Source organism: Sciurus vulgaris, assembly GCF_902686455.1.
Source record: "Sciurus vulgaris genome assembly, chromosome: 11".
NCBI classification, from domain to species: domain Eukaryota; kingdom Metazoa; phylum Chordata; class Mammalia; order Rodentia; family Sciuridae; genus Sciurus; species Sciurus vulgaris.
This window is the reverse complement of record NC_136472.1, coordinates 14,917,469-14,944,687: the sequence shown is the minus strand read 5'-3', so window position 1 is coordinate 14,944,687 and position 27,219 is coordinate 14,917,469. Positions and strand designations below refer to the sequence as shown.

At 40.3% G+C, this 27,219-nt stretch overlaps 1 protein-coding gene across 1 annotated transcript; it reads right to left on the bottom strand.

Moving 5' to 3' along the window:
- Positions 1 to 1,659: 1,659 nt before the first annotated feature.
- On the bottom strand, positions 1,660 to 23,967 carry LOC306639181 (glycine N-acyltransferase-like). Its single transcript, XM_079102581.1, is given in 9 exon segments — positions 1,660 to 2,740; positions 3,098 to 3,120; positions 3,122 to 3,156; positions 3,159 to 3,269; positions 10,805 to 10,931; positions 16,710 to 16,817; positions 19,764 to 19,859; positions 22,871 to 22,934; positions 23,826 to 23,967. Coding segments are annotated over 7 exon segments (885 nt in total). The 5' UTR covers positions 19,842 to 19,859; positions 22,871 to 22,934; positions 23,826 to 23,967; the 3' UTR covers positions 1,660 to 2,337.
- Between the last annotated feature and the right edge of the window lie 3,252 nt (positions 23,968 to 27,219).

Here is a 27,219-nt window from a genome sequence, read left to right as displayed (position 1 = left end):
ATTGTAAAGATTTTAACGTATTTTTGTGCTGCCAGCATAGAGAAAGAGCACCCTACAAATGAATGTGTGCTCTGTTTGACCTTTTCACTTCCAGACCAGAGGATTTTCCTTAAGAAAAGGAAGGAAGAAGTCAGGCAAGGTGGAGCACACTTGGAATCCCAGTGACTTGGGGAGGATGGGGACGGAGGATTGCAAGTTTGAGGCCAGCCTCAGAAACTTAGTGAGATCCTGTCTCAAAAATCAAAACTAAAAAGAACTGGGAAATTAGGTCTGTAGTAAAGCACTCCTGGGTTTAATCCAGTACCACAGGAAAACAAAAAGGAAGAAAGATAGAAGGGATGAAAAAAGAATGAAAAGAAAAAATACTGAAAAAAAAAGAAGGCACAAATAAAATAAACTTTAAAGTTCACCAGGCCTAAGTTAAGGATACCGTTTCAGTATGATGAAATATTTTCTTGTCATTGAAATGGCAAATTTATATATTTCACAATTTTATAGAACACAAATTTACATCATCACCAAAAAAATAAAACACACTCAAGTAGAGTGGGAGATGAATTTTCATCTGTAGTTCCAGGGAATAAGACATATTCTACTATTTCTATAAACCAGTGGTTCTCAAAGCATGATCCCTGGACTGGCAGCATTGTCACCACGAGGAAACTCATTAGAAATGTCATTTCTGGGGTTCTTACCAAGATCTATTGAATCAGAGAAACTAGGGGTAGGGTCCTTCAAACTGGATGTTAACAAGCCTCCTGGGGACTTTTTTTTTGGCAGGAAGATGAGTTTTGCTATCTGCTGAGGATAGCCTTGAACTCCTGGGCTCCTGCCTCAGCTTCCTGAGTGCTGGGACTGTGGGTGTACACCCACACCCAGCTACAAAGCCAGGTGATCCTGAGGCACACTCAAGTTTGAGAACTACTCTCTGAAACAGCTTTGCTCAGCCAGAGGCAGTTTTTCCTCCAGGGATATTTGTCAATATCTAGAGATGTTCTCAGTTACCAAAAGGAAAAGGGAGGATGCTATTGGCATCTGGTGGGTAGAGGTCAGGAATCCAGCTAGCATCCTAAAATCAACAGGAAAGCTCCCACAACAAAAATTTAGATGGTTCAAAATGTCCATTGTGCAAATGTAGAAAAACCCTGCTCTAAACTGGGTCTCCAGTCTCTTGACTGCCCAGGAAACCAAACCTTAGCCGTCATTTTGGAGGTGGGTGGATGGGGTAGGGCTTCATCTCCAATGCCATAGCCTAATTCTGGGTTTAGGCAGACCCAAAGGAGAAAGGTTCTTAATCCAGGTGATCCCCCTCATTCCAGAACTCTCTTTGCTGCCTAGTGCTGGGGGGCAGTGCTATTTCTCTTGAGTGGTAGGAAAGGAGACTCTCAGCAAACCCATCCCAACCAAGAATATCTCTCCTGTTGTTGCCACCAACAGTGAACTCCCCATGAGACCATTACCTGAACTTCATAGAGTTCAGCCATCCTGAAGTAACGTGCCCAGGTCCAGAGGGGCAGCAGGGATCCATGCTGCCCTCCGCTCCTATCTCTTCTGGGTAAACGTCCCACCTCCCTGGGTCTCGATACTCCCATTTTCCACTTGCCCTCCATTCATCCTGTGATCTCCCCATCATGAACCACTTTGCTTAAATATGCATAGTCAAGGGTAAAAATCTCTTTATTACTCGATGGTTGCAGTGGGTTTGGAAAGCCCAGATGTTAGAAGCAACACTGGATCATTTTTCCTGGGGTGGGAGCTGGAGCAGGAGAAGTTAAAGGAGTTAATCTTTTTTCTTAATAATTCTTCTGGCTATGTCATGTAGAGTGTGTTTAACCTAATAGCCCAAATAATTTGCATGGCACAGAGTTAACATACCTACAAAGTAGCAAACAGAGGAGAAGCTACTCTCTAAAGACCTAATGAAGAGAGTCCACTTGCTGCTCATGGAAGGAAAAGCCATAGAGAGAAAGAGGATTTCGCCGTAGTTGTTGGAAAATACTATCTTCCCCTCCCAGCAGGATTATCAAGGATCTTCCAACCGCCTCATTACGAGTTCCAGAAGAAGTATTTTGGAGCATTCGATAGCTGATGAAGTGTGGGACTGTTAAATCACATGGGTTTAATGCAGAAGCAACATGGTCTGCTTCCATCCGAGGGACCTGAGGGAAGTCCATGCGCACAGGGACCAGGAAGTTCTTGTTGACTGTTCACACTCCTCCTGCAGAGCCCAAACAGGGCCCTTCACTGCTGATTCAGCTTATTTCTCTTCTCCTACCTTTTGCTCCTCCAGTGACATGCCCAGGCCCACCCCACTCTGGGCTGTGTTCGGGGCCAGCTTCACAAGGGCAGACAGAGCCACTGGTTCCAGTCGCAGGGCATGGGGACATGATGCAGAGTCTGGCTTACTTTTTGCATAGTCACGTTGCTCCTGTTTGTGTGAGAATAGACGGGAAAGCCCAGTCTGACCATGGCCTGGGCCTGCATGTATATGACATTGGACACGAGGCCCTGGGCACGGTACTCAGGCAGGGTGCCTCCCATTCGCGTTTCTCCAGTGTGATCCATGAGGGTCCAGGACACTGGGGTCCCCTCAGGCCCCAGCAAGCAGAAGCTCTGGAAGTTCTGAATACAGCGCCTGATGAATTTCTGGCTCCTCTCATTGCCACCAAAAAACCAAAATTTATCCACTAAGGCAGCGTGGGAAAGATCCAGCGATGAGAATTTAAACTTGTCTTGGTTGCTATGGAGAGAAAGCAAAGCTCATAAGGATGAAGGTGTGTGTTTGTTCTACCTCTACAACCTTAAGAGACAGAAAAGAGAGCACAGCAAAGGCAAAGACTGGAATATGGAGAGCTCATGATGACAGGGCAACAGGAAGAAGGTCAGTGGGGCTGGAGGAAGTGAGCAAGTCAGCGCAGACAGAGACTCGCTCCAGGTAAAGAGGAAGGAGGTCTGAGCGACATTCTTTCAGAAGATTATTCTTACCACTGATGGCACAAGGACTGTACAGAGGACTGAGAGAAAGCAGCTAGAGGAGCAGGAAGCTCCTTAGGTGCGGGGCTATGAGTAGGGAGAGCTGGCCTTTGATTGGACTCACATGGCCTTGGGCGTCCCATCCCCAGGTGGGTAAAGTCTTTATATCCTGCAGGGAAGGGTTAGGTTCTTCAGGGTCTCGGATCTGATGAAGAGAATGTTCTCTGAGCGTTGGATTTTGAAAGATTTAGTCGCTGCGAGATTTTGTATTGCCTCATTCAGGCTGGACTGACAACCTAGATGGGTTCATAAGGAGAAGTCAGGATGATGATACCTTTGAGAGAAGCTCCTCACTGGAGGAGGAAGCGTCACATTGAGGGTCAGGGAACTGTGGTCCCGGGATTGGTGCTGCCACCATGCGAATGATCACTTAGTCAAGATTTGTGTAAATTTCCCATTTCATGAAAGTGAAAATAAGTCCAGGGATGAATCCATGCATGGTCATGTTGTTAGTGGTGATATCAAGACAGGAACAATGTTTTCTGGACTATTTAATCATGTCGTTTTTTTTTTTTTTTGTTTGTTTGTTTTGTTTTTTTAATTTTTAATTTTAATTAAAAATCATAAATTTACATAGGGCAATGTTGTTTGATTCATTTTGTTATTTTTTCCCCTTCCCCCCTCCCCTCCCACCCCTCTTTTCTCTCTATACATTCCTTTCTTCCTCATTCTTACCACCCTCCTTATCCCTAACCCTAAACCTAACCCTAACACTAACCCCTCCTACCCCCCAATTATGTCCTCATCCGCTTATCAGCGAGATCATTCGTCCTTTAGTCTTTTGAGATTGGCTTATCTCACTTAGCATGATACCCTCCAATTTCATCCATTTGCCTGCGAATGCCATAATTTTGTCATTCCTCATGGCGGAGTAATATTCCATTGTATATATATATGCCACAATTTCTTTATCCATTCATCAACTGAAGGGCATCTGGGTTGGTTCCACAATCTGGCTATAGTGAATTGAGCAGCTATGAACATTGATGTGGCTGTATCTCTGTAGTATGCTGATTTTAAGTCCTTTGGGTATAGGCCAAGGAGTGGGATAGCTGGGTCAAATGGTGGTTCCATTCCAAGCTTTCTGAGGAATCTCCATACTGCTTTCCAGAGTGGCTGCACTAGTTTGCAACCCCACCAGCAATGTATGAGTGTACCTTTTTCCCCACATCCTCCCCAACACCTATTGTTGCTTATGTTCTTGATAATCGCCATTCTAATTGGGGTGAGATGAAATCTTAGGGTAGTTTTGATTTGCATTTCTCTTATTACTAGAGATGTTGAACATTTTTCATATATCTGTTGATTGCTTGTACATCTTCTTCTGTGAAGTGTCTGTTCATTTCCTTAGCCCATTTGTTGATTGGATTATTTGTATTCTTGGTGTAGAGTTTTTTGAGTTCTTTATAGATTCGGGATATTAGCGCTCTATCTGAAGTATGATTGGCAAAGATATTCTCCCACTCTGTAGGCTCTCTCTTCACATTGCTGATAGTTTCCTTTGCTGAGAGAAAGCTTTTTAATTTGAATCTATCCCAGTTGTTGATTCTTGCTTTTATTTCTTGGGCTATGGGAGTCCTGTTAAGGAAGTCTGATCCTAAGCCAACAAGTTGAAGGTTTTGGGCCTACTTTTTCTTCTATAAGATGCAGGGTCTCTGTCTGATTCCGAGTTCCTTGATCCATTGTGAGTTGAGTTTTGTGCAGGGTGAGAGATAAGGGTATAATTTTCATTCTGTTGCATATGGTTTTTCCAGTTTTCCCAGCACCATTTGTTTGAAGAGGCTATCTTTTCTCCATTGCATATTTTTAGCCCCTTTGTCTAGTATGAAAAATTGTATTTTATTTGGGTTTGGGTCCGTGTCCTCTATTCTGTACATTGATCTACCTGTCTATTTTGGTACCAATACCATGCCGTTTTTGTTACTATTGCTTTGTAATAGAGTTGAAGATCTGGTATTGCGATACCCCCTGCTTCGCTCTTTCTACTAAGGATTGCTTTAGCTATTCTGGGTTTCTTATTCTTCCAGATGAATTTCATAATTGCTTGCTCTATTTCTGTAAGGTACATCATTGGGATTTTAATTGGAATTGCATTGAATCTATATAGCACTTTGGTAGTATGGCCATTTTGACAATATTAATTCTTCCTATCCATGAACATGGGAGATCTTTCCATCTTCTAAGGTTTTCTTTAATTTCTTTCTTTAGTGTTCTGTAGTTCTCATTGTAGAGGTCTTTCACCTCTTTTGTGAGATTGATTCCCAAATATTTTATTTTTTTTGATGCTATTGTGAATGGGGTAGTTTTCCTAATTTCTCTTTCTGAAGATTCATCACTTGTGTATAAAAATGCATTGGATTTATGAGCATTGATCTTGTAAGCTGCTACTTTACTGAATTCACTTATGAGTTCTAAGAGTTTTCTGGTGGAATTTCCAGGTTCCTCTAAATATATAATCATGTCATCAGCGAACAGGGATAGTTTGAGTTCCTCTTTTCCAATTCGTATCCCTTTAATTTCTTTGGTTTGTCTAATTGCTCTGGCTAGAGTCTCAAGAACGATGTTGAATAGAAGTGGTGAAAGAGGGCATCCTTGCCTTGTTCCAGTTTTTAGGGGGAATGCTTTCAGTTTTTCACCATTTAGAATGATATTGGCCATGGGCTTAGCATAGATGGCCTTCACAATGTTAAGGAATGATCCCACTACCCCAATTTTTTCTAGTGTTTTGAGCATGAAGGGATGCTGTATTTTATCGAATGCTTTTTCTGCATCTATTGAAATAATCATGTGATTCTTAACTTTTAGTCTGTTGATATGGTGAATGACATTTATTGATTTCCGGATGTTGAACCAACCTTGTATCCCAGGGATAAAACCCACTTGATCGTGATGCACTATCTTTTTAATATATTATTGTATGCAATTTGCTAAAATTTTGTTGAGAATTTTTGCATCAATGTTCATTAAGGATATTGGTCTGAAATTTTCTTTCCTCGATGTATCTCTGTCTGGTTTAGGTATCAGGGTGATATTGGCTTCATAGAATGAGTTTGGGAGGGTTCCCTCCTCTTCTATTTTATGGAATACTTTGAGGAGTATTGGAATGAGCTCTTCTTTAAAGGTTTTGTAGAACTCGCTGAGAACCCATCTGGTCCCGGACTTTTCTTTGTTGGTAGGCTTTTGGTGACCTCTTCTATTTCATTGCTTGAAATTGATTTATTTAAGTTGTGTATATCTTCCTCGTTCAGTTTAGGCAAGTCATATGTCTCTAGAAACTTGTTGATGTCTTCGAGGTTTTCTGTTTTGTTGGAGTATAGATTTTCAAAATAGCTTCTAATTATGTTTTGTATTTCACTCGTGTCTGTTGTGATATTTCCTTGTTCATTCCGAATTTTAGTAATTTGAGTTTTCTCCCTTTTTCTCTTTGTTAGCATGGCTAAGGGTTTATCAATTTTGTTTATTTTTTCAAAGAACCAACTCTGTATTTTGTTAATTTTTCCGATTGTTTCTTTTGTTTCAATTTCGTTGATTTCAGCTCTGATTTTAACTATTTCCTGTCTTCTACTACTTTTGGTGTTGGTCTGCTCTTCTTTTTCTAGGACTTTGAGCTGTAGTGTTAAGTCGTTTATTTGTTGATTTCTACTTCTTTTGTTGAATGCGCCCCATGAAATAAATCTTCCTTTCAGTACTGCTTTCATAGTGTCACAGAGATTTTGATATGATGTGTCTTTGTTCTCATTCACTTCTAAGAATTTTTTAATTTCCCTCCTGATGTCTTCTGTTATCCATTCATCATATAATAGTGTATTATTTGATCTCCAACAAACAGAAACAGAAGTTTCTGTTTTTTATTCTGTCATTTATTTCTAATTTCAGTCCATTATAATCTGATAGAGTACAAGGTAGTATCTATCTTCTTGTATTTGCTAACAGTAGCTTTGTTGCATAAAACATGGTCTATTTTAGAGAAGGATCCATGTGCTGCTGAGAAGAAAGTGTATTCGTTCTTTGTTGGATGGTATATTCTATATAAGTCGGTTAAGTCTAAATTGTTGATTGTGTTATTGAGATCTATGGTTTCTTTATTCAATTTTTGTTTGGACGATCTATCCAGCGGTGAGAGAGGTGTGTTAAAATCGCCTAGTATTATTGTGTTGTGGTCTATTTGATTTCTGGATTTGAGAAGGATTTGTTTGACGTACATGGATGAGCCAATGTTCGGGGCATAGATATTTATGATTGTTATGTCTTGCTGATTTATGCTTCCCTTAAGCAGTATGTAATGTCCTTCTTTATCCCTTCTGACTAGTTTTGGCTTAAAGTCCACATTATCTGAAATGAGGATGGATACTCCAGCTTTTTTGCTGTGTCCGTGTGCATGGTATGTTTTTTCCCATCCTTTCACCTTCAGTCTATGGGTATCTCTTTCTATGAGATGGGTCTCTTGCAGGCAGCATATTGTTGGATTTTTCTTTTTAATCCAATCTGCCAGTCTATGTCTTTTGATTGATGAGTTCAGGCCATTAACATTCACAGTTATTATTGTGATATGATTTGTATTCCTATTCATTGGACTCATTTTTGTTTTTTGACATGATTTGGTTTCTCCTTTATTTGGCTATTCCTTTAGGCTAGTTCCTCCCGTTGCTGATTTACATCGTTGTTTTTCATCTCTTCCTCATGGAATATTTTGCTGAGAATGTTCTGTAATGCCAGCTTTCTTTTAGTAAATTCCTTTAGCTTTTCTTTATCGTGGAAGGATTTTATCTCATCGTCAAATATGAAAGTAAGTTTAAAGTTTTGCTGGGTATAAAATTCTTGGTTGGCATCCATTTTCTTTCAGGGCTTGGTAAATGTTGTTCCAGGCCCTTCTAGCTTTTAGGGTCTGGACTGAAAAATCTGCTGATATTCTTATTGGTTTTCCCCTGAATGTAATCTGATTCTTTTCTCTCGCAGCCTTTAAAATTCTGTCTTTATTTTGAATGTTAGGTATTTTCATAATAATGTGCCTTGGTGTAGGTCTGTTGTAATTTTGCATATTTGGAGTCCTGTAAGCCTCTTGTACTTGGTTTTCCATTTCATTCTTGAGATTTGGGAAATTTTCTGATATTATTTCATTGAATAGATTTTTCATTCCTTTGGTTTGTTTCTCTAAGCCTTCCTCAATCCCAATAATTCTTAAATTTGGCCTTTTCATGATATCCCATAATTCTTGTAGATTCTGTTCATGATTTCTTACCATCTTCTCTGTTTGGTCAACCTTGTTTTCAAGATTAAATATTTTGTCTTCAATATCTGAAGTTCTGTCTTCCAGGTGATCTATCCTATTGTTTATGCTTTCTATGGCGTTTTTAACTTGGTTTATTGTTTCCTTCATTTCAAGGATTTCCGTTTGGTTTTTTTTCAGTATCTCTAACTCTTTATTGAAATGCTCTTTTGCTTCTGTTATTTGCTCTTTTAACTGTTGATTAGTGCATTCATTTAATGCCTGCATTTGTTCTTTCATCTCCTCATTTGCTTCCCTGATTGTTTTAATTATGTACATTCTGAACTCCCTTTTGGACATTTCTTCTGCTGTGGTGTCATTGGGTTTTATTGATATAGTATCTAGGTTTCTTTTGGACATTTTCTTCCCTTGTTTTCTCATATTGTTCAGATGTCAATGGGACTCTGTGATATTGTAGATTTCCTCTATTGGCTTATAGTGACCCTGTAGATTTCCAGTGTATCACCTACCAGCCTTCAGTAGCCAGAAGTCTTGGATTAATTTGATAATGCAGTGCTTCCAAAGAATGCTGCCCCTAGCCCACTACCGGTTCCAGGGAGAGAGACCTGGAGAGGTCTCTTGTTGCACAGCCCTGGTTCCAGAGTCTGGTTGTAGGTTGGAGGTCTCCACTGGCTTGGGGACTTGTGGCTGGCTCTGTGTAGACAGGCTCTCACTGGGTGATTTGCCCCGAGAAGCTAGCCTAGAGAGGCGCTTCCTGCTGGAGGGGTCTGGGCTGCTTGGGGAAGTCCCTGGCGCCCTGTGCTGGTCACTGAAGCAACCTGTGGGCGGGCTGTAGCTGGCAGTGGGGCGGGCTGGAGCTGGTTGGGGCGGGCTGGAGCTGGCCGCACTTCTTCTGTGCAGAAGTGCTCTCACTGGGGGGCCTGTTCCGAGAGGCTGGAGGATCTGTCCCTGTGGGCGGAGCCCACCGCCAGACTGCACCAAGCTGCCTGGGGAGACGCTATCTGCCCTGTCCCACTCTACTAAGCCACTGGAATCCGGGCCTGCCACCCAGCTGAGCTTCGCTGGGTGGGGGAGACTCACCCCGTGGTTCTATCTTAGTCCGAGTCTCTCAATGCCTCCCCTTCTTGAATCCTGAGTTCTGGGGTGACTGGAGATGCAGTCACCCTCTAGTCCGCCATCTTGGATCGCCCCGTGGAAAAAGCCTGCAGCTGGAGGGGGACAATGCTGCCTGGAGAGGTCTCTGGCTGCCCAGCCCTGGTCCCAGAAGCCGCTTGCATGTCGAATATCTCCACTGGCTTGGGGACTTGTGGCTGGCTCTGCGTCGAGAGGCTCTCACTGGGCGGTCTGCCCCGGGAAGCTAGCCTAGATAGGCGCTTCCCGCCGGAGGGGGCTGGGCTGCTTGGGGGAGTCCCTGGCGCCCTGTGCTGGTCACTGAAGCAACCTGCGGGCGGGCCCAATCATGTCTTTTTGATCATCAAAGCAATGTGTTAAAAAAACACAATACGCAACATCTACTGCACCATGTTCCTTGAGTGATGGGTTATTTCAGTAATGACACAATTTGACCACATCTCCTGGTATCCATTCCCTGGCAGAGATCACTCCTGTGCTGTTTCTGACATTGAATACGTGACTTGCATCCACTAATGGAAAGAGCAAATTTAATGCAGGAAAGGTTTGAAAGCACTTGTGCCTTGGGATTTTCCCTCTCTTTTTATTTTTGGTTATCTTGAGACCAACATCATAAACTTAGCTAGACTAGCTTGCTGGAGACATGCACTTCTATCATGATGTCATGAGCCAAAACCCAGCACTATGGACAGCTGGAATCATCATTCAGATATGCAAAAGAGGCCATGCTAAAGCAACCAGCACATACCTCCCATCAATTCAGGGTTTGTGATAAACTCAGAAGAGACCAGCAGAGGAACTGCTTGGCAAAGTCCGGCTGAAATGGTTGATTCACTTAACTATGAGGTTTGTCATGCAGCAAAAATAAACTGACACATCTTGATATTGTACTAAGCTCTTCTTATTCACAATTTCATTTTATTTAAGTGCTCTGTGCTGTAGACATCATTATTCTTCTCATTTTTACATGTGAAGAATACAATCTTAGGGAGGGTAAGTCACTTTGCTAGAATCGCAGAACCTAATAGGCAAGTGCCATCCTAGAAAGTCTGGTTCCTGAGGGCACGCTGGGAGATTCTCTGTGGCACAATGGACTGCTGTTCTTACTTCAGGAATGGGAGGCCAGAGATGAAGCTCTGCTCTGACACCCAGACACCTTGGGCTTATAAGCCCAAGGGTTATGGATAAATCTGTAAAATATGCCCCAAATTCTTGGTAATAGGAATTATGGTTCTCTAAATGAAACCCATTCTTTCCCATAGTTGAAGATTTTTTGCACCTTTAAAGGTATAGGGTCAAAAAAATTGACAGCAAGCCGAGGATCTGTTCTGTGAAGGAAGGATGTTTGAGTCATATGGGGACCTCAGCAGGACACAGCAGTGAGTTAGCACACAGTCCATTCCTCTTACTTACTCTGAATCTGCAGATGCTGTTTCCAATTTATCACTCCTGGAGAACCAAGGAATTCCTGACAGTTCTGTGGGTCCTTGGAGTAGACTTGGTAAGTATTGGTGTAGTGATCAAGGTCATCTGTCATATCCTGTCATCATGTGGAAAAGAAGAACACGTTCCTTATAGGTTATGATAGCAATGCTAGTTCCCTTGTCCGTGATATTTTTAAGTAACAAAATATTGCTGTCTTTTTGGTGCAATCTGATTATTTCTGAGTCATTTACATTGTGACATAAAGATCAGAGAGTCAAATACTCAAGATGAAAAATTCCAGAACCATACCATCCTCTACCTTTATATTGCATTAGCATGCCAAATCAAACATACAACCATTTAGTCAGTATTCTATACCCCAATCATTCTGATCAAAAAAGAAAAGGAAGCATGAAGGAAAACTTCTGCTGCAAAAATAATTTTACTATAATTCAAATACTTGCAGAACACACAGACTAAGAACATGACTATGAAATTTAATACAGATAACTGAATTAATATTTCCATCCATATGTAATGAAATCATACTATAAATGCTTTCTTTTAAAAATATCACAGTTAAACAAACTGTAGTTTGAGAAAAACCAACAAGACTCATATTCAGAAGGACCCCTTCAAATTATTAAACAACAGATAAAATTATTTGGGTAAACAGAGGCAGAGGAAAATATTACGACAACCAGGGTAGAGTTAGAAAACTTAAAAAAATAGTTGGTAAATGCTACAAAAAAATACACTAACTGGAGTAAGATGAAATCTTAGAGTTGTTTTAATTTGCATTTCTTGAGAACACAAGCAATAATAGGTTTTGGTGGAGATGTGGGGAAAAAGGCACACTTTTACATTGCTGGCGGAGTTGCAAATTGGTGCAGCCACTCTGGAAAACAGTGTGGCGAATCCTCGGAAAACTTGGAATGGACCCACCTTTTGACCCAGTTATCCCGCTCCTCTGTTTATACCCAAAGGACTTAAAATCAGCATACTACAGTAATGCAGCCACATCAATATTTATAGCAGCTCAATTCACAACAGCTAGATTGTGGAACCAACCTAGATGCTCTTCAACAGATTAATGGATAAAGAAACTGTGGTATGTATACACAATGGAATATTATTCAGCTATAATAGAAAAATATTATGGCATTTTCAGATAAATGGATGGAACTGGAGAATATCATGCTAAGTGAAATAAGCCAAACCCCAGAAAACCAAAGGCCAAAAGTTTTCCCTGAAAAGTGGATAATGATACATGATGGGGATGGGCGGGTGGGGGTGAGAGAAGAATGGAGGAACTTTAGAGGGAAATGAGAGGGAGGAGGGGGCGCGGGTACGAAAGATGGAGGAATGAGACAGACATCATTACCCTAGGTACGCATATGTGATTACACAAATGGTATGAATCTACATCATGCACAATCATAGAAATGAAAAGTTGTACCCCATTCATGTACAATGAATCAAAATGCAGTCTGTATAAATAAAAAAAAAAGGAAATGCAAAAGTATATTCATGAGTCAGCTATGACATTACTGACAAATTTTGTTGCTTAAGATCATATGTAGCTGGGTGCGATGGCACACACCTGTAATTCCAGAGACTTGGGAGGCTGAGACAGGAGGATTGCTTGTTCAAAGTCAGCCTCAGCAGCTCAGTGAAGCCCTTTCTCTAAATAAAATACAAAAATTGACTGGGGATTTGGCCCAGTGGTAAAGCACCCCGGGTTTAATTCTCAGTACCAAAATAAAGGCAATGAATTCCATTTTCAGTGGAAAAAAGAACTGTGCAAATAAGCTTAAAACTACCTTTTTGTGTGTCCAAGTGTTATAAAATGTAGCTTTTAATAAAACCTTGACCCAAATACCAGTAACTTCAGAAAAGAATTTGGGTGGAGAGTGTGGCAGGCGGAACCCGGGGCCCAGGGTTACGCCACGTGCATCCAAAGATGGCGACTGGCAGAGAGCAAACAGGGTTCTGATTATGCATGGAGAAAGGCAGAACACGTTTACAATTGGCTGTATTACAATCAGTTCAGCCGCCTAGCGCGTGGACAGATATACTTTACATGTATGCTCGAGCGAGTGATCACTTGACCTTTAACAGGATTGGATGGACATATCTGGTTACAATTGCTTATGCATGAGACTGCTTATATATTGAGGGTGTTGTTTGAATAAAGGGGAAGCTGCTTGATGAACTTTTGAAGTATGTGTCTTCTGTCCCACTGGTCGGGCCGTAAGCGCGAGAAGTGGCGGTTTTAGGTAAGCGAAAAGGGAAAAAAGCTGCAGTTTTCCTCCATAACCGGAGCCGCTTGAAGCAGCCCGTCGGCAAACAGCAGTGGTCCGCGGTAGGAGAGGAGAAGATATATCATTTAGGAAAAATAACTACTGTCTTTCTTCTAATATTCAGCACACACAATTTAAATATACAGAGTTGCTATAGCACTTTTAAAAATTCCTGTGTTTTGGAGCAATAACAAAATCCAAATATAATTACAATTTTAAACACTGGGTCAAGGCTTTACATAAAAAACACCTTCTTACTTTTCCCTCCTAAGTTGCTAAAAATTCACATACTTTCCTCAACATCTGCAGCCATCCAGGAATTTTTAGGAAACTTTTGTGCATGATCTTGAGTCCTGACTCTTTCGGCTCAGTGATGAAAGATCAAAAGGATCAAAAATGAGGGCTCAGTGGAAGTCAGATGAGAGACCCTGGCTAGTCAGTCTCCTAGGTTGAAAGTAGCAACTGACTCCACACAGGATGCACACAGGATGGATCTCACCAGTCATCTATACAGTCCAGGTAATGTGCACACACAGCAGCAATCTAATTGGTCTCTTTAGTCAGCTCAGTTGCTAGCCGAGTCAGACTAGGTGTTGGATGATCAAATGCAACTGAAACTTGTTCTTGACATGGCGGCGGCAGCTCCTGATCTGCCTCTGTCCCTTCACCAAAGGGACAGGTAGGTCTGAAACTCATGAAGCAGGGAGATATCATTCCCAGGTAGGGGATTTGAGGCACTTTCCCCATCTTCCTGGGCTGGGGTGTGTGATCACTTATCTCTGCACTGTTCTGATGGTCTTCTCTGTATTTTAATAGTCTCTTTATTTTTATTGTGTATCTTCTTTTAACACTTTTCATTGCTTTTTAAAATGATAGATGAAATTGTATGTACTGATGTACAACATATTCCCAAGTACAATCATACATCACTTAGCAATAGGGATATGTTCTGAGAAATGCATTGTCAGGAGGGTTTGTTGTGCAAACCTCATAGATTATGTTTACACAAATCAAAATGGCTAAAACATCTTATGGGACCTCTGTCAAATATGAAGTCTGTCACTGAATGAAAAGACAGACATTATGCAAAACATGACTGTGTATTTACAAGTGGCATAACTAAATCCAGCTAATTAACATATGCATTACCTCACATGATTATCAATCCCGTGGTGAGACACTTTACATCTATCGTGTATTGTTTTCAAGAATAAAATATGATTAATAACTGTAGTTACCATGATGTACAATAGCTCTATTAAGTTTATTCCCCCTATCCAACTGTAATTTTGAACAACATTACCTGCAACAACTACCTAGACCCCTGGCAATAGCCAATCTACTCTCTGCTCCTATGAGATCATATGTAGAGGGAAATGAGAGGGAGGGGGTATGAAAAATGGTGGAATGAGACGGACATCATTACCCTATGTACATGTATGATTATACGAATAATATGAATCAAAGTCGTGCACAACCAAAGAAATGAAATGATGTACGCCATTTGTGTACAATGAATCAAAATGCAGACTGTGAAAAATAAAAATATTTAAAAAAACCTTTTTTCTGATTCCATATAAAAGTGAGATCATATGCTATTTGTCCTTTGTACCTGGTTTAGTCTACTTACCATAGGTTTATGTTCATCCATGTTGTTGTGAGTGATAGGATTCTCTCCTTTATATGACTGGACAGTATTACATTGTGCACATAAACAACACTTTTCACCCATTTATCCATTCACGCCAGGTTAATCTCAGTGGCCCTCAGCATCAGCAGGTCACAAGCCGACCCTGGGTTTCTGGAGCTCCTCAGTGGCACACCAGTCCTGGTGACCCTGGGCTGGTGTTGTGCCCCTGTACTGTGACTGCTGTAGCAATCCTGGGCTTAGTGACCACACCAGACTACCTGCCCAGAACCTCTGGAAGGACTGACTATTAAAGGGCTTTTCAAAGTCTGTTTACAAAGACTGGAATAAGTCCTGCTTTTTCAAAAGCACAGACATCGATGCATAGTCATGGGATCAAGAACAATCAGGAAACATGGCATCAAAGGACCAACTAAACCGCCAAGGATTGGCCCTAAAAATGGAGGGTATGAACTGCCTAAGGATTCTAAATAACTGTTTTAAGGAAACTCAGCCAAACTTAAAAAAAATACAGAGAAGCAATTCAACAAGTGTTCAGAACAAGAAATGTAATAGAAAAATCGATATAATAAAAATGTGAAGCAGAAATCTTAAAGCTGAAATATTGAATGAGTGAAATGAAAAAATTCAATAGAGAGCACTAATAGCAGAATTGATCAATCAGGAGAAAGAATTTGTTAACTCAAAGGTAAGCTATTTGAAAACACACAAGAAAACCATCTGAAAATGAAATCAATAAAACAAAATCAGAAACGTTCAGGAACAAAGTTAACCAAGGAAGTAAAAGAATTCTATCTAGAAAGTTGTAACATCAATAAAATAAATTGATGAAGACACAAATAAATGGAAAGATATTTCACGTTTATGGAACAGGATTAATACTGTTAAAATGTCCATACTACCCATTGTGATTTACTGATCTGATGCAATTTCTACCAGAGTAATCACAATGAGGGGATCAACCTGGCAATGGTGTGGGCTGGAGATCAAATCCACTACTCAGGTCTGAAGCCTAAGATTGTGAGATGTCACTTGGTCCAGGACAGGTCTGAAGACTCAGTGCCATAGGTATCCAGCCTGGAGTTCAGGTCATTGAGGTCATGAATTTTTGTTTTTAATTTTGGGCAGTGGGTCTTGTGTTGGGGCCCAAGACAAAGTCTGGTCTTTACCTCCTTTCTTTCCCCTGAGCATACAGTGGCTCTCTCTACACTGTACTCCATGGAATGTTCTTTCTACACTTTTCAATGTGGTCTTTTCTTATTATTGTGCTACAACCAGTAATTGTGATTTCTCATCTGGTTTGCTTAGCTGTGGTGAAGGTAATTTTCTGCAAGGATAGTTATTCAAAAGGGCATTTCTATAGGGGGATGATTGCTGGAAAAAACCTATTCCACCATCTTGTTCCACCTCTTCCCCTATTTTGGGAAATTTTAAAACAAGCTTATGGATTTTTATCTTTGAAATATATCAACTATTTAGTTTCATTAATGTCAGGTCGTTCCCTTAGCTACATATGGAAATTTTAGCATTGAAATTTAGTGCTTTAGAGTCGACCTAACACATTGTGCTCCATCAGATTTTCATAGTTCCACCCTTTTCATTATCTTTGGTGAGAATGCATCCTTTGTTGGCCTGACAAAAATATATTTACCTACAAAATAAAGTTTAGATGAAACCTCCACCAAGAAGTGTCTCTATCATTATTCTGCAGCCTCTGCCTGGAGCCTCAACAGTTTAATTAGCTTTTACTTGGGCTACAGAAGTAACTTCATACCTCACACTAAATAATTTTCCTGCTTATCTGTCTTTTCCTCCAGGATGTGACATTATTGAGAATGGGGACTTGTTTGCCATCACTGTGATTTACTTCTATATCCCTAGGTTTTACCATATTGCCAGACACATTGTGGGCACACAACAATATGAACATCTGGCACCTTACCTGCTCCTGAGGGCGGACAACCACCGTATTAAAATCAGGCCACTTGTCCACAAGGGCCTTCAGCTTGAATGGGTTTCCATGGTTCATGTGAAATACGGTCCCATAAACCTGCAGGATTCCATGAAAGAGAGGTCAGATATTAGGAAGGAAAGGCAGAGTGTTGTTTGATCAGGACAAAGATTGTTCCTATAAATTGTGACATTTTATTATAGAAGGCAAATAGAGAATCTAAGTCAAACAATCTCCATCTTCTACTTTTTGTTACTTCAGTTAAGAGGAACTTTTTCTCTCCATTAAATATGAATCACAGGGCATATAGGAAAATATTCACACAAATAAAATGAATGATTTTAGGAGAACCATCCTTTAGGATTTAGTATTGTGTTTTTTCAGACTTTCTTCTATTCATACATAGAAGCATACAATTATAAAAATGAAATTACTGATACTTGTTGTTTTGACCATTGAACATTTTAGAGACATATTTTTAATCTGTCTTTTCACTTTAACACATAATTCTTCCTAGAATATGCTTGCACAGGAATTTTTGCCTGGATGCCTGATATTTTCTTAGACTCTCCGGAAGAGTAATTTCTGCTTCAAAAGTCATGTACTTGTTTAAAACTCTTTACCAAATCTTTCCACATTACCCTCTGGAGGATTAAATAAACTCCCACCAATCAACAGAGCCAATATCCAAGTGCTCAAGGGAATGGACTCTGAGTCCTCACAGCCTGGATGCTGTCTTAGATTCTCACCGCTGCTATGTCATACAGGTTATAAGGAAAGAGGGAGAAAGAGAGAAACCAAGATGAGAACAAATGAGAGCAAACCTGTGAACAGTGTGTCCTTGTGGTTCTGAGGTTGGAGAATGCAGTAGTGGGCCAGCATGGACCTCATGAAAGTTGTGAAAATAAGGGTTTAGCATGGAAATGTGCTACCGACCCAGGATCAAAGGAATGGGGTACACTTTATTGATTCCCATCATGGATAGATAATGACCAAAGTTATAGTTATACCAGTGTCCTTCCCTGCTGCTGCTGCTGCTGCTCACCCCATCTGAACTACTGATGTGAGACCAAGGAAAAGAGAAGACATACAGCATTTCTAAGTTGTTTTAAATTAATCAATCAGTTAAACTAAGTTTAATTAATTAAACTTTTTTTCCTACTGAAATAAGTATATAACGAGCAGAACATAGTGAAGTAGCTACTACAATTTGAATCAACTAGAGTTAATACCTGTGATAAAATGTGTTTGTTATTTAATACGTAAATATTTTACTATAAATTTTGACAATTTCATATTTTTTTCTCTAAATTCTATGTAAATTAAGATATTCTATTTCATTTTCTCAAGAGGTAGCTATCTTCAATAGTACATAACCTGGTAGTATACATAACTTACATTGAAGATGATGACACATATTTATATCAATCATGGATCATATGAATAAGTGTCTAATGATTAAAAAAAGAATGGATAGACATTTTCTCAACTGGGTCTCAAGTAAGGGTTGAGTGTGTATATACACACACACACACACACATATATATGTATATATATATATATATGTATGTATATAGTACCTGACCTACAAATATTATTGATTTCCATTCAGGGAGAATGTATTTATTTAATATACAAAGTGGAATGCTATTCTTTCATAAGAAGTAAGGAGTCAAGACAGCCACCTCATCTCAACATATAGGTGTTCCAAGAAAATACTACTGGAAAACACCAAGAGTTTCCTCACAATGTTTTGAATCTTATTACCACAAGAAATAGAGAAGTTTCAATCACAAAATTCTATCATAAAGCATTGAAGAAAATTTTTTATCCTGGAGAATTTTTAAAAATAGTCACTCATCATCAAAATATCTCAGCTGGTGTCCATAGACTGTCTACCTGATAGAGTCTCCACCAAAAATGTGCCATCTCTCTTGTTCAACAAGGGCAGTTACATATTAGGTAATACTGATTCCCACTAACAGAGGCTGTCAAATGGGTGACTTTAGTTTTGAAGGGTTCTTTTTACTTTATTTTTAGATTTGATTTGAAATCATTTTGTTCTGGTAGTAATTAAAAAATGGGGCCAGTCATTTCATTAATTGATAAATGAATAAATACAATAATCTATAGATAAAAATGGTAATACATCTCTTCTTTATCAGAATAACAAATCTGTTAGAGAATGAGGAAATTCAATGTATTCATCTTACATAAAATATACATATTTCATAGAGTGTCTTATAAAGCAATATAAATCTAGAATTAATTTTTCTCTAAATAGACACACACACACACACACACACACACACACACACACACACAGTTATACCTAGGCTCTGCCAGAGTAGTTCATACCCCTTTCGTTGCTGATGAAAAAACATGGGCAAGGATCTGAATCTATCACTGAGTTGCTTTTATGTTAAGTTCTGGATGTAAGCATTTATATGTGCGTGTTTTATTTAATTCAAGATTTCTAACCAATTAAACTAAGTCAAAGAAGATACTGGGAGTCAGGCCCAAAACAGCCTGATATGCATTCAGTTCAGAGCAATTAGGAAATCCAAGTCAAAGGAGAAATTGGCCTGTGAACTGATTTCAAAAAGACTCTGATGGTTGACCTCTCACCTGGCAAGGGTTCTCTTAAAATGAACAAGTTAAACATGAACATGCAATCGCAGGTAACTTTGGAGGAAAACTCTGGGCAAATCTCAAGGGCCATTATGGAATGTTCCTCAAGAAGGATCAAGGGGAGACATTTTTCTGTCAGATGGGAATAAAAGGCGGAGTTTGGGCTCAGGAACACCTGGCGTTGATATCCTAGCACTATTGGTGGGATATGCGGCAAATAATCCAGCCCCCATTTTCTTACCAATAACATGGACATAACAGTGAATATCTTGTAAAGAGGTAATAAAACTTCAGCGAAAGAAAATGCGAAGCAGTTCCTGGCGCCAAAACAGGTGCCCCCTGAACGTGAGTCTCCTTTCCTCCCGTTCTCATCAGCTTCCCTTTCTTCCCCACCACAGAATTTTCCACCGTCACCTTTATGGATTCGGGAAGGCTCTTCCTCAGGGATTTCTCCAGGGTCTGCAGCATCTGGGCACCTTGCAGGGGGAACATCGTGGAGTACACCTTAGCCTAGAGAGAGAACCAAGGAGCATCCAGGATAAAGCCAGCAATAAGGAGAGCTGGAGGAGATCCAGAGACAGGAGAAGCGAGTGGTGTGTTAATGGCCAAGCCCTTCCCCTTTGTCCCCTCCCTGAGGTCCTCACCAACTCGAAGGGGAGACAAGTCACCAGTTTCATTTTAAAGTAATGAGCACATTTAAAAATATATACTACCTCTTTTAAATTTTAGTGTCTATTAGTGATAGGAACAAGCTGTGTAGCCTTGGGAAAATTACTCAACCTCTCTATTCCTTGGTTTCCTCAAAAGTAGTAGAGATAATAGCACTATCAAACTCAGAGTATTTTTGTGAGGATTAAATAAGTGTTAGTAGAGGAGAAATTTATAGGTAAAAAACATCATTTTTACAAATCTAACTCACTTCATTTAACTGGACTAACCTGAACCTCATATTCTAACTACATAAAAAGGAAAAAGGATGTGTCACTCTGTTCTGTTTTGGAACTGAGATATTCGGAGCTCAGGAAAGTAACAGCTTGTATCCTCCAGCAGTACAGGTGGTTGAGGCAGGAGAAGTTCAAAACCAGCCTCAGCAAGTTAGTGAGGCCCCGAGGAACTTAGTGAGACCCTACCTCAAGATAAAAAATAAAACCTGCTGGGAATGGGGCTCAGTGGTTAAGCAAACCTGCGTTCAATCCTTGGCACATGCCCACATGCCCACACACACAAAAAAAATATCCTGGTCAAGTGGGAGTTTAAAAAAACAGAGAGAGTATACTTTGGTTCTGGCCAAGATAAGATCACTGACCTGGTTATTTTCACAACTTAAATAATGACATCAGAGCAATTTCTTAATGACTGACTCCAATAACTGTCAGAACAAAATTTAATACAAATTCAACAAAATCTATCAACTAATAAAAATCTGATTTAAAAAAATTACACATGTGAAGAAACTGGTTTCTATAAATGATCTGGGAGAACAGAAAGCAGTAGAGAGGCAAAGAAGCAGAGTCAGAAATAACTTTCCTCCATAATTAGGAGGAAAATAATTTCAGCAAACACCAGTTCAGAGAAGATGCTTGGGACCTATGGTCTTAAACTTTCCCCTATTTAGAGTCACTTGCCTCCAGCCGCTTGTGATAGTCATTGTAAGTGAGAATTCTCCTTACCTGAGAAAATTAAAATTCAAATGTACATTACCAGAGATACAGCCACATCAATGTTCATAGCTGCTCAATTCACAATAGCCAGACTGTGGAACCAACCTAGATGCCCTTCAATTGATGAATGGATAAAGAAACTGTGGTATATATATATACAATGAAATATTATTCAGCCATAAAGAGTGATAAAATTATGGCATTTGTAGGCAAATGGATGAAATTGGAGAATATCATGCTAAGTGAGATAAGCCAATCTCAGAAAACCAAAGGACGAATGATATCGCTAAGAAGTAGATGATGACACATAATGGGGGGTGGGAGGGGTTAGTGTTAGGGTTAGAGTTAGGGTTAGGGAGGGGGACAAGAATGGAGGAAGGAAGCACTGTATAGAGGGAAAAGAGGGGTGGGAGGGGTGGGGGGAAGGGAAAAAATAACAGAATGAATCAAACCACATTACCCTATGTAAATTTATGATTACACAAATGGTATGCCTTTACGCCATGTACTAACAGAGAAACAACATGCATCCCATTTGTTTACAATAAAAAAAAAATGTACATTACCAGACCTAGTGCTATTAGAACTAGCAGACAAGGACATTAAACAACTTTAATAACTCAGCTCCTCATGTTTAAGAAGAGAAAGAAATTCATGATAATGGTGAGAAGCAAAGTGAAATCTTGTGGAAATAAGAAACGCCACATTTAAATATAAAAATTAGGCAGGATGTGATCAACAGTTGATTAGACAGGAAAGACAAAAAGATAGATAAGTTAAAGGCACAGCGATTGAAACTGTCCACAATGATACACAAGAGGAGGGAGAAATGGGAAGATCTGTATTCTTAAGATATTGAGGAAATTCAATGGAGATAGAATAATAGTCCTTTTCACAAATGGTGCTGATTTTTATTGTTAAACAGTCAAGATGACTTACTGATAGACTTGAGTAGCTGTCAATTTCTGACTGCCAGTGGTAGAGGGAAGTTAGGGTTGACTCTTCTTCTTTGCCTCTCTGCTGCTTTCTGTACCCCCACTCCCAGATCATTTATCTAAAATACTCCCTCTTTCACTTTGGGTCATATGTGAATTTGAGAAAGCAAAAACACAGCCTTTAAAACATAAGGCTTTCACAGAAAAGTAGCATCTGTGTGACCATGATGGAGTGAGACAAAAATTAACTAATTAATTAAAAGCCAAGGCCACTCCATGCTCAAGCTTGAAACACGAAGGCAGGCTTATCGGCAAAAACAGCCAGACATCCTCCCCCCAGTTATTATGTGATCGCGACTTCTTTACCCCTCTTCCTTTCCTCCTGCTCCAGGACTAAAGGTGTTAAATAGATTTGTCCTGCTTTCTGGCAGGATCCATGACAGAGCAAAACCATGCTTCCTTGAACCCTTCCAAAGTCGTCCACCTCTGGTCCCTCCTGCGTGCTTGCTGTGAAAATCCCATGTTTCCCCTAAAGTGCTGTTTCCCTCATTGTGAAGGACAACAAACCCAGTTCTGTCAGATGATAGGTGGGCTCCAGGTAGTCTTTGACTAGAAGTTTTCAACAAACTCTGGCACTGAGCTCTGAGATGGTGGTTCCTCCTGGCTTGTTCTCTGTCCACCTCAACTTCCCAGATCTCAGGATTTTCTCCTTTTAGTGCAACCCCTCAGGACCACTGGTTACACAGGAAGGTACATAAGTATAAGGTGCAAATATAATTTGATGTTAACTCTGTGGGGTGTTGTGCTACTGTACTTCTTGAGTTATTCAGTTTGGAATCACCCTCCAAGGATGTGGACACAAAATAAGAACATGATGCTCATTAAACAGGATAGAAAGAAAACTGCTAAGGCCTGTCACACTCACTGTAGCCAACAGCACTGGGTAATGTCAATGTCCTTGTGCATGAACTTCAGAATCTTTGACCCTGCTGTTCCAGAAGTGGAAATTAATTGAAAGAAAACAATTCAACAGAACAAAACAGCTCTAAATAGAATTTTATAAAGCCATACAAACACAAGGTTTAAACAAATTTCCAATGTCCAGAAACGGGAAGGTAATGTTGAATATGATTTAACAGGGCAATGCGATTCTAAGGCATTAAAATAATAGACACAGGCACAATGAATAATACACATAGGCCTGGGAGATTGCTAAAGTAAAATTAGAAAATTTAGGACATAAAACAGTTCTTGTATAACATGCATGGTAGTAGCATAAATTTAAAAGAGAACATAGATTGTGGTAAATTTTTAAAGTATGATTTGTTTGCTATACAATTTAAATAAACAGTCTGGTCTGTATTCTTGTTATTTCCTTTCTGACTTTAAGCTCAACCTTCTTACCAGTCATGCAAGGAGAAATCTGCCTACCTTATAATGTAACCAGAAGGATTCAATATGGTAATGTTTGCAGTGTCTCCAAACGCCAGGTATTCCATTCACCCACTTGCTTCCAGAAAGTCATCCAAATCTTTTTATTTATTAGTTCAGAGCAGAAACTGATAAGAAGTCTGCTCTACAGAACAAATGCCAGTTATATTTATATGTATCTTTAAAAAAACATTATTATATTTAATATATTTAAGATACACCACAAGATATTATGGGATATATAGAGATAGGAAGAAGGCTTACCAAATTAACATACCCCATCATGCCATGCAGTCACTCATCTGTTTACATCTGACAAGAGCACCTAAAATCTATGCATTCAGCGTGAATACCATGTAGCAATTAGCTACAGCTAATTGCCTGTAGCTCTCACTTTGAACATCCATCTCCAGGCTTGTTCATACTACATAATTGCTACTTTCTGAGACCTTACCTGAAAAGCTATCTTCACGCAGATCTTCTCAGATGTGGCTAGATCAGACTTCTGGGAGAGGAAATTTCCCTCTGATGCACGGTCTGGTGAGATCTTGAAGAGCGAGTGAGTTTGGGTATGTCTCTTCCAGAAATTGCTGAGCTGATTCTTATAACGTGAACCTTGCACTAAGCTGGCAAAATTTTTCCGGGTGTCAGCTGGGGTGGAATCCAACCCAGCTGATGTGGCTAGATCAGACTTCTGGGAGAGGAAATTTCCCTCTGATGCACGGTCTGGTGAGATCTTGAAGAGCGAGTGAGTTTGGGTATGTCTCTTCCAGAAATTGCTGAGCTGATTCTTATAACGTGAACCTTGCACTAAGCGGGCAAAATTTTTCCGGGTGTCAGCTGGGGTGGAATCCAACCCCTCCCGTCAGGGTCTCCAGCAAGTGCCCTCTGAGTGTCTCTTCTGGAAACCCCAGGTGCTCTTTGCCCCCACAGCCCTGCCATTTCCATGCAAACCAAAGCTGTGCGAAAATCACAACGGTGGGGGGGGGGGGGGCAGGGAAGGGGGGGGCAGGGAAGCAGGGCCGTCTTTTGCAGGCAATATTTCCATCCTCCCTTTCCAGTTCTCAAGTCTGTAGTAGGAACTATGCAGTGGGGAAGGTATCAGTGAGGTCTGTTTGCAGGATTCCTTCTCTGACCCTTTTTTCTCACATGTACACTGAAGAGGAAATGGCTTGTGTGGAGTGACTAAAGCTATAGGGTCCTCCTTCTTTAGGCTAAGCTGTGCCCCCTCTCTGCCCTTTTCAAGGCTGCTATTTAACATCCAATGTTGCAGTGTGGTTCCTTTTTTTAAAAAATTTTAATTAAAAATCATAAATTTAATAGGGCAATGTTGTTTGATTCATTTTGTTATTTTTCCCCTTCCCCCCTCCCCTCCCACCCCTCTTTTCCCTCTATACATTCCTTTCTTCCTCATTCTTACCACCCTCCTTATCCCTAACCCTAAACCTAACCCTAACCCTAACGCTAACCCCTCCTACCCCCCAATATGTCCTCATCCGCTTATCAGCGAGATCATTCGTCCTTTAGTTTTTTGAGATTGGCTTATCTCACTTAGCATGATATCCTCCAATTTCATCCATTTGCCTGCGAATGCCATAATTTTGTCATTCCTCATGGCGGAGTCATATTCCATTGTATATATATGCCACAGTTTCTTTATCCATTTATCAGTTGAAGGACATCTGGGTTGGTTCCACAATCTGGCTATAGTGAATTGAGCAGCTATGAACATTGATGTGGCTGTATCTCTATAGTATGCTGGTTTTAAGTCCTTTGGGTATAGGCCAAGGAGTGGGATAGCTGGGTCAAATGGTGGTTCCATTCCAAGCTTTCTGAGGAATCTCCACACTGCTTTCCAGAGTGGCTGCACTAGTTTGCAACCCCACCAGCAATGTATGAGTGGACCTTTTTCCCCACATCCTCGCCAACACCTATTGTTGCTTATGTTCTTGATAATCGCCATTCTAATTGGGGTGAGATGAAATCTTAGGGTAGTTTTGATTTGCATGTCTCTTATTACTAGAGATGTTGAACATTTTTTCATATATCTGTTGATTGCTTGTATCTATAAAGAACTCAAAAAACTCTACATCAAGAATACAAATAATCCAATCAACAAATGGGCTAAGGAAATGAACAGACACTTCACAGAAGAAGTGTGGTCCCTTTTTAGCCCTGTTGTTATAGAGAAGGAAACAGACTCTGTGTGTTGAAATTAGCCAAGTGTTGAGTCCAGAGTACTAGCACTTCCTCTGCGCCTTGAGAGGGGAAAGGAAGGTTCATAAAAAAGATCATTTGAGTCTCAGCTCCACCATGTGAGAAAACCAAGAAAGGAATTCTGACACCAGGCCGGTTCTTATCCTCCTCAACACCCTTTTTCTAAGCTGGTCAGGGGTTTCACTATGAAGGGGAGAAGAGACCCTCTGATCAGAGGAGCAGGGACAGGGATGGCCAGTGTCTAGACATAGATTCAGAACAGCCTGAGTGTTCCTTTGGTCAATGGAGCAGTACAGTCCAAGACTGCCTGTATTTTTCTCTTGTCACCTTTGGAGTCCTTTCTCTTTCAGGATATCAATTGTCTTCTTATCTCCTGTGGTTGAAGCCACTATGATTGCTCATCACTCTTTCTCCAAGGCCAAAGTCTGTTGAAACTGTTCTGTCACCATCAACAGAGTGGACGCCTTTACCCCAGCAGGTTCATAACTCACAAAGGCTGTCAGCACTAGAAGAGTTCCGTTGTTCTTTTCCCCAGTCTCAGAAATCAGACTCCTTCTCTGTCTCCTTGAGTCCCCACATTTACTCCGACAATCCGTCATTCAAAAGACAAAGAGGGTATCTGCTGCCCTTGGACCTTGCACTAGCCTCTTAACCTTTTTCAGTTGTTGCCCCAGCTGTAAAACAAACAAAAATACACATTAGCCAGGGACAGGGGTAATCCCAGCAACTCTGGAGACCGAAGCAGGAGGATTACAAGTTCAAGGTCAGCTTCAGCAAATTAGCAAGACTGTGTCTCAAAATAAAAAATAGAAAAGGACTGGGATTGTGGCTCAGTGGTTAAGCGCCCCTGTGTTCAATGTCTGGTACACACCTCTGTGAGAAAAAGAATGTGTTACATTAAGAATCTTACCTTCTCTTCTTTAATTCTGTGGTTATTATATTTGCTGTGTTAATATGTGATCATAAACAAATATTACCACACTGGGATCAGATACAAGGGAGTCAGTAGCACCAGCTCTGGTATTGACTTTAACTGTTTTTTTGCTGGGTCTGAGTGAGGTGCTGGCTTTGATGGTGGAGGTAGCCTTGCAAGTGGCCCATGATAAGGACGAGGGTCCAAATTAACAGGGTTAGGGTCTTGACACTTACCTAGTGTACCTTGGGTCAATTATTTTATCTTTCCTTGGCTCCGTTTCTGAATCAATAAGGAGAAGTAAATAACTGTACAGTCATGTGTCTCTTAAAGATGGAATAAAGATATTGGACATTCTAACACAGAGAAATAGCCTTAGGTATTCAGGGGACTAGAAATCTTCTTCCTTGATTGTCACAGAAGAGCCAGATCCCCGCAAATGCAGAGAAGCCAGGGGCTTGACAGGAGAGTAGTCAGCGTTAATGGAGCTTCAAGGTTATTATTTCTGGATTGTGACATGACAGTCTCAGTTATGTCCCATGAGTATGTGTAACTCTTCTTCTAAATTAAGAACAATTACTTCTTTTATATACTGCTTCAAAAGAGGCATTGTTGATTAAGGCTGATATCATATACCATTGCCTTGATTCATTTGGGCTAGTCTAATAAAATTATATGAACTGGGTGGTTTAAGTAACAAGTATTTATTGCTC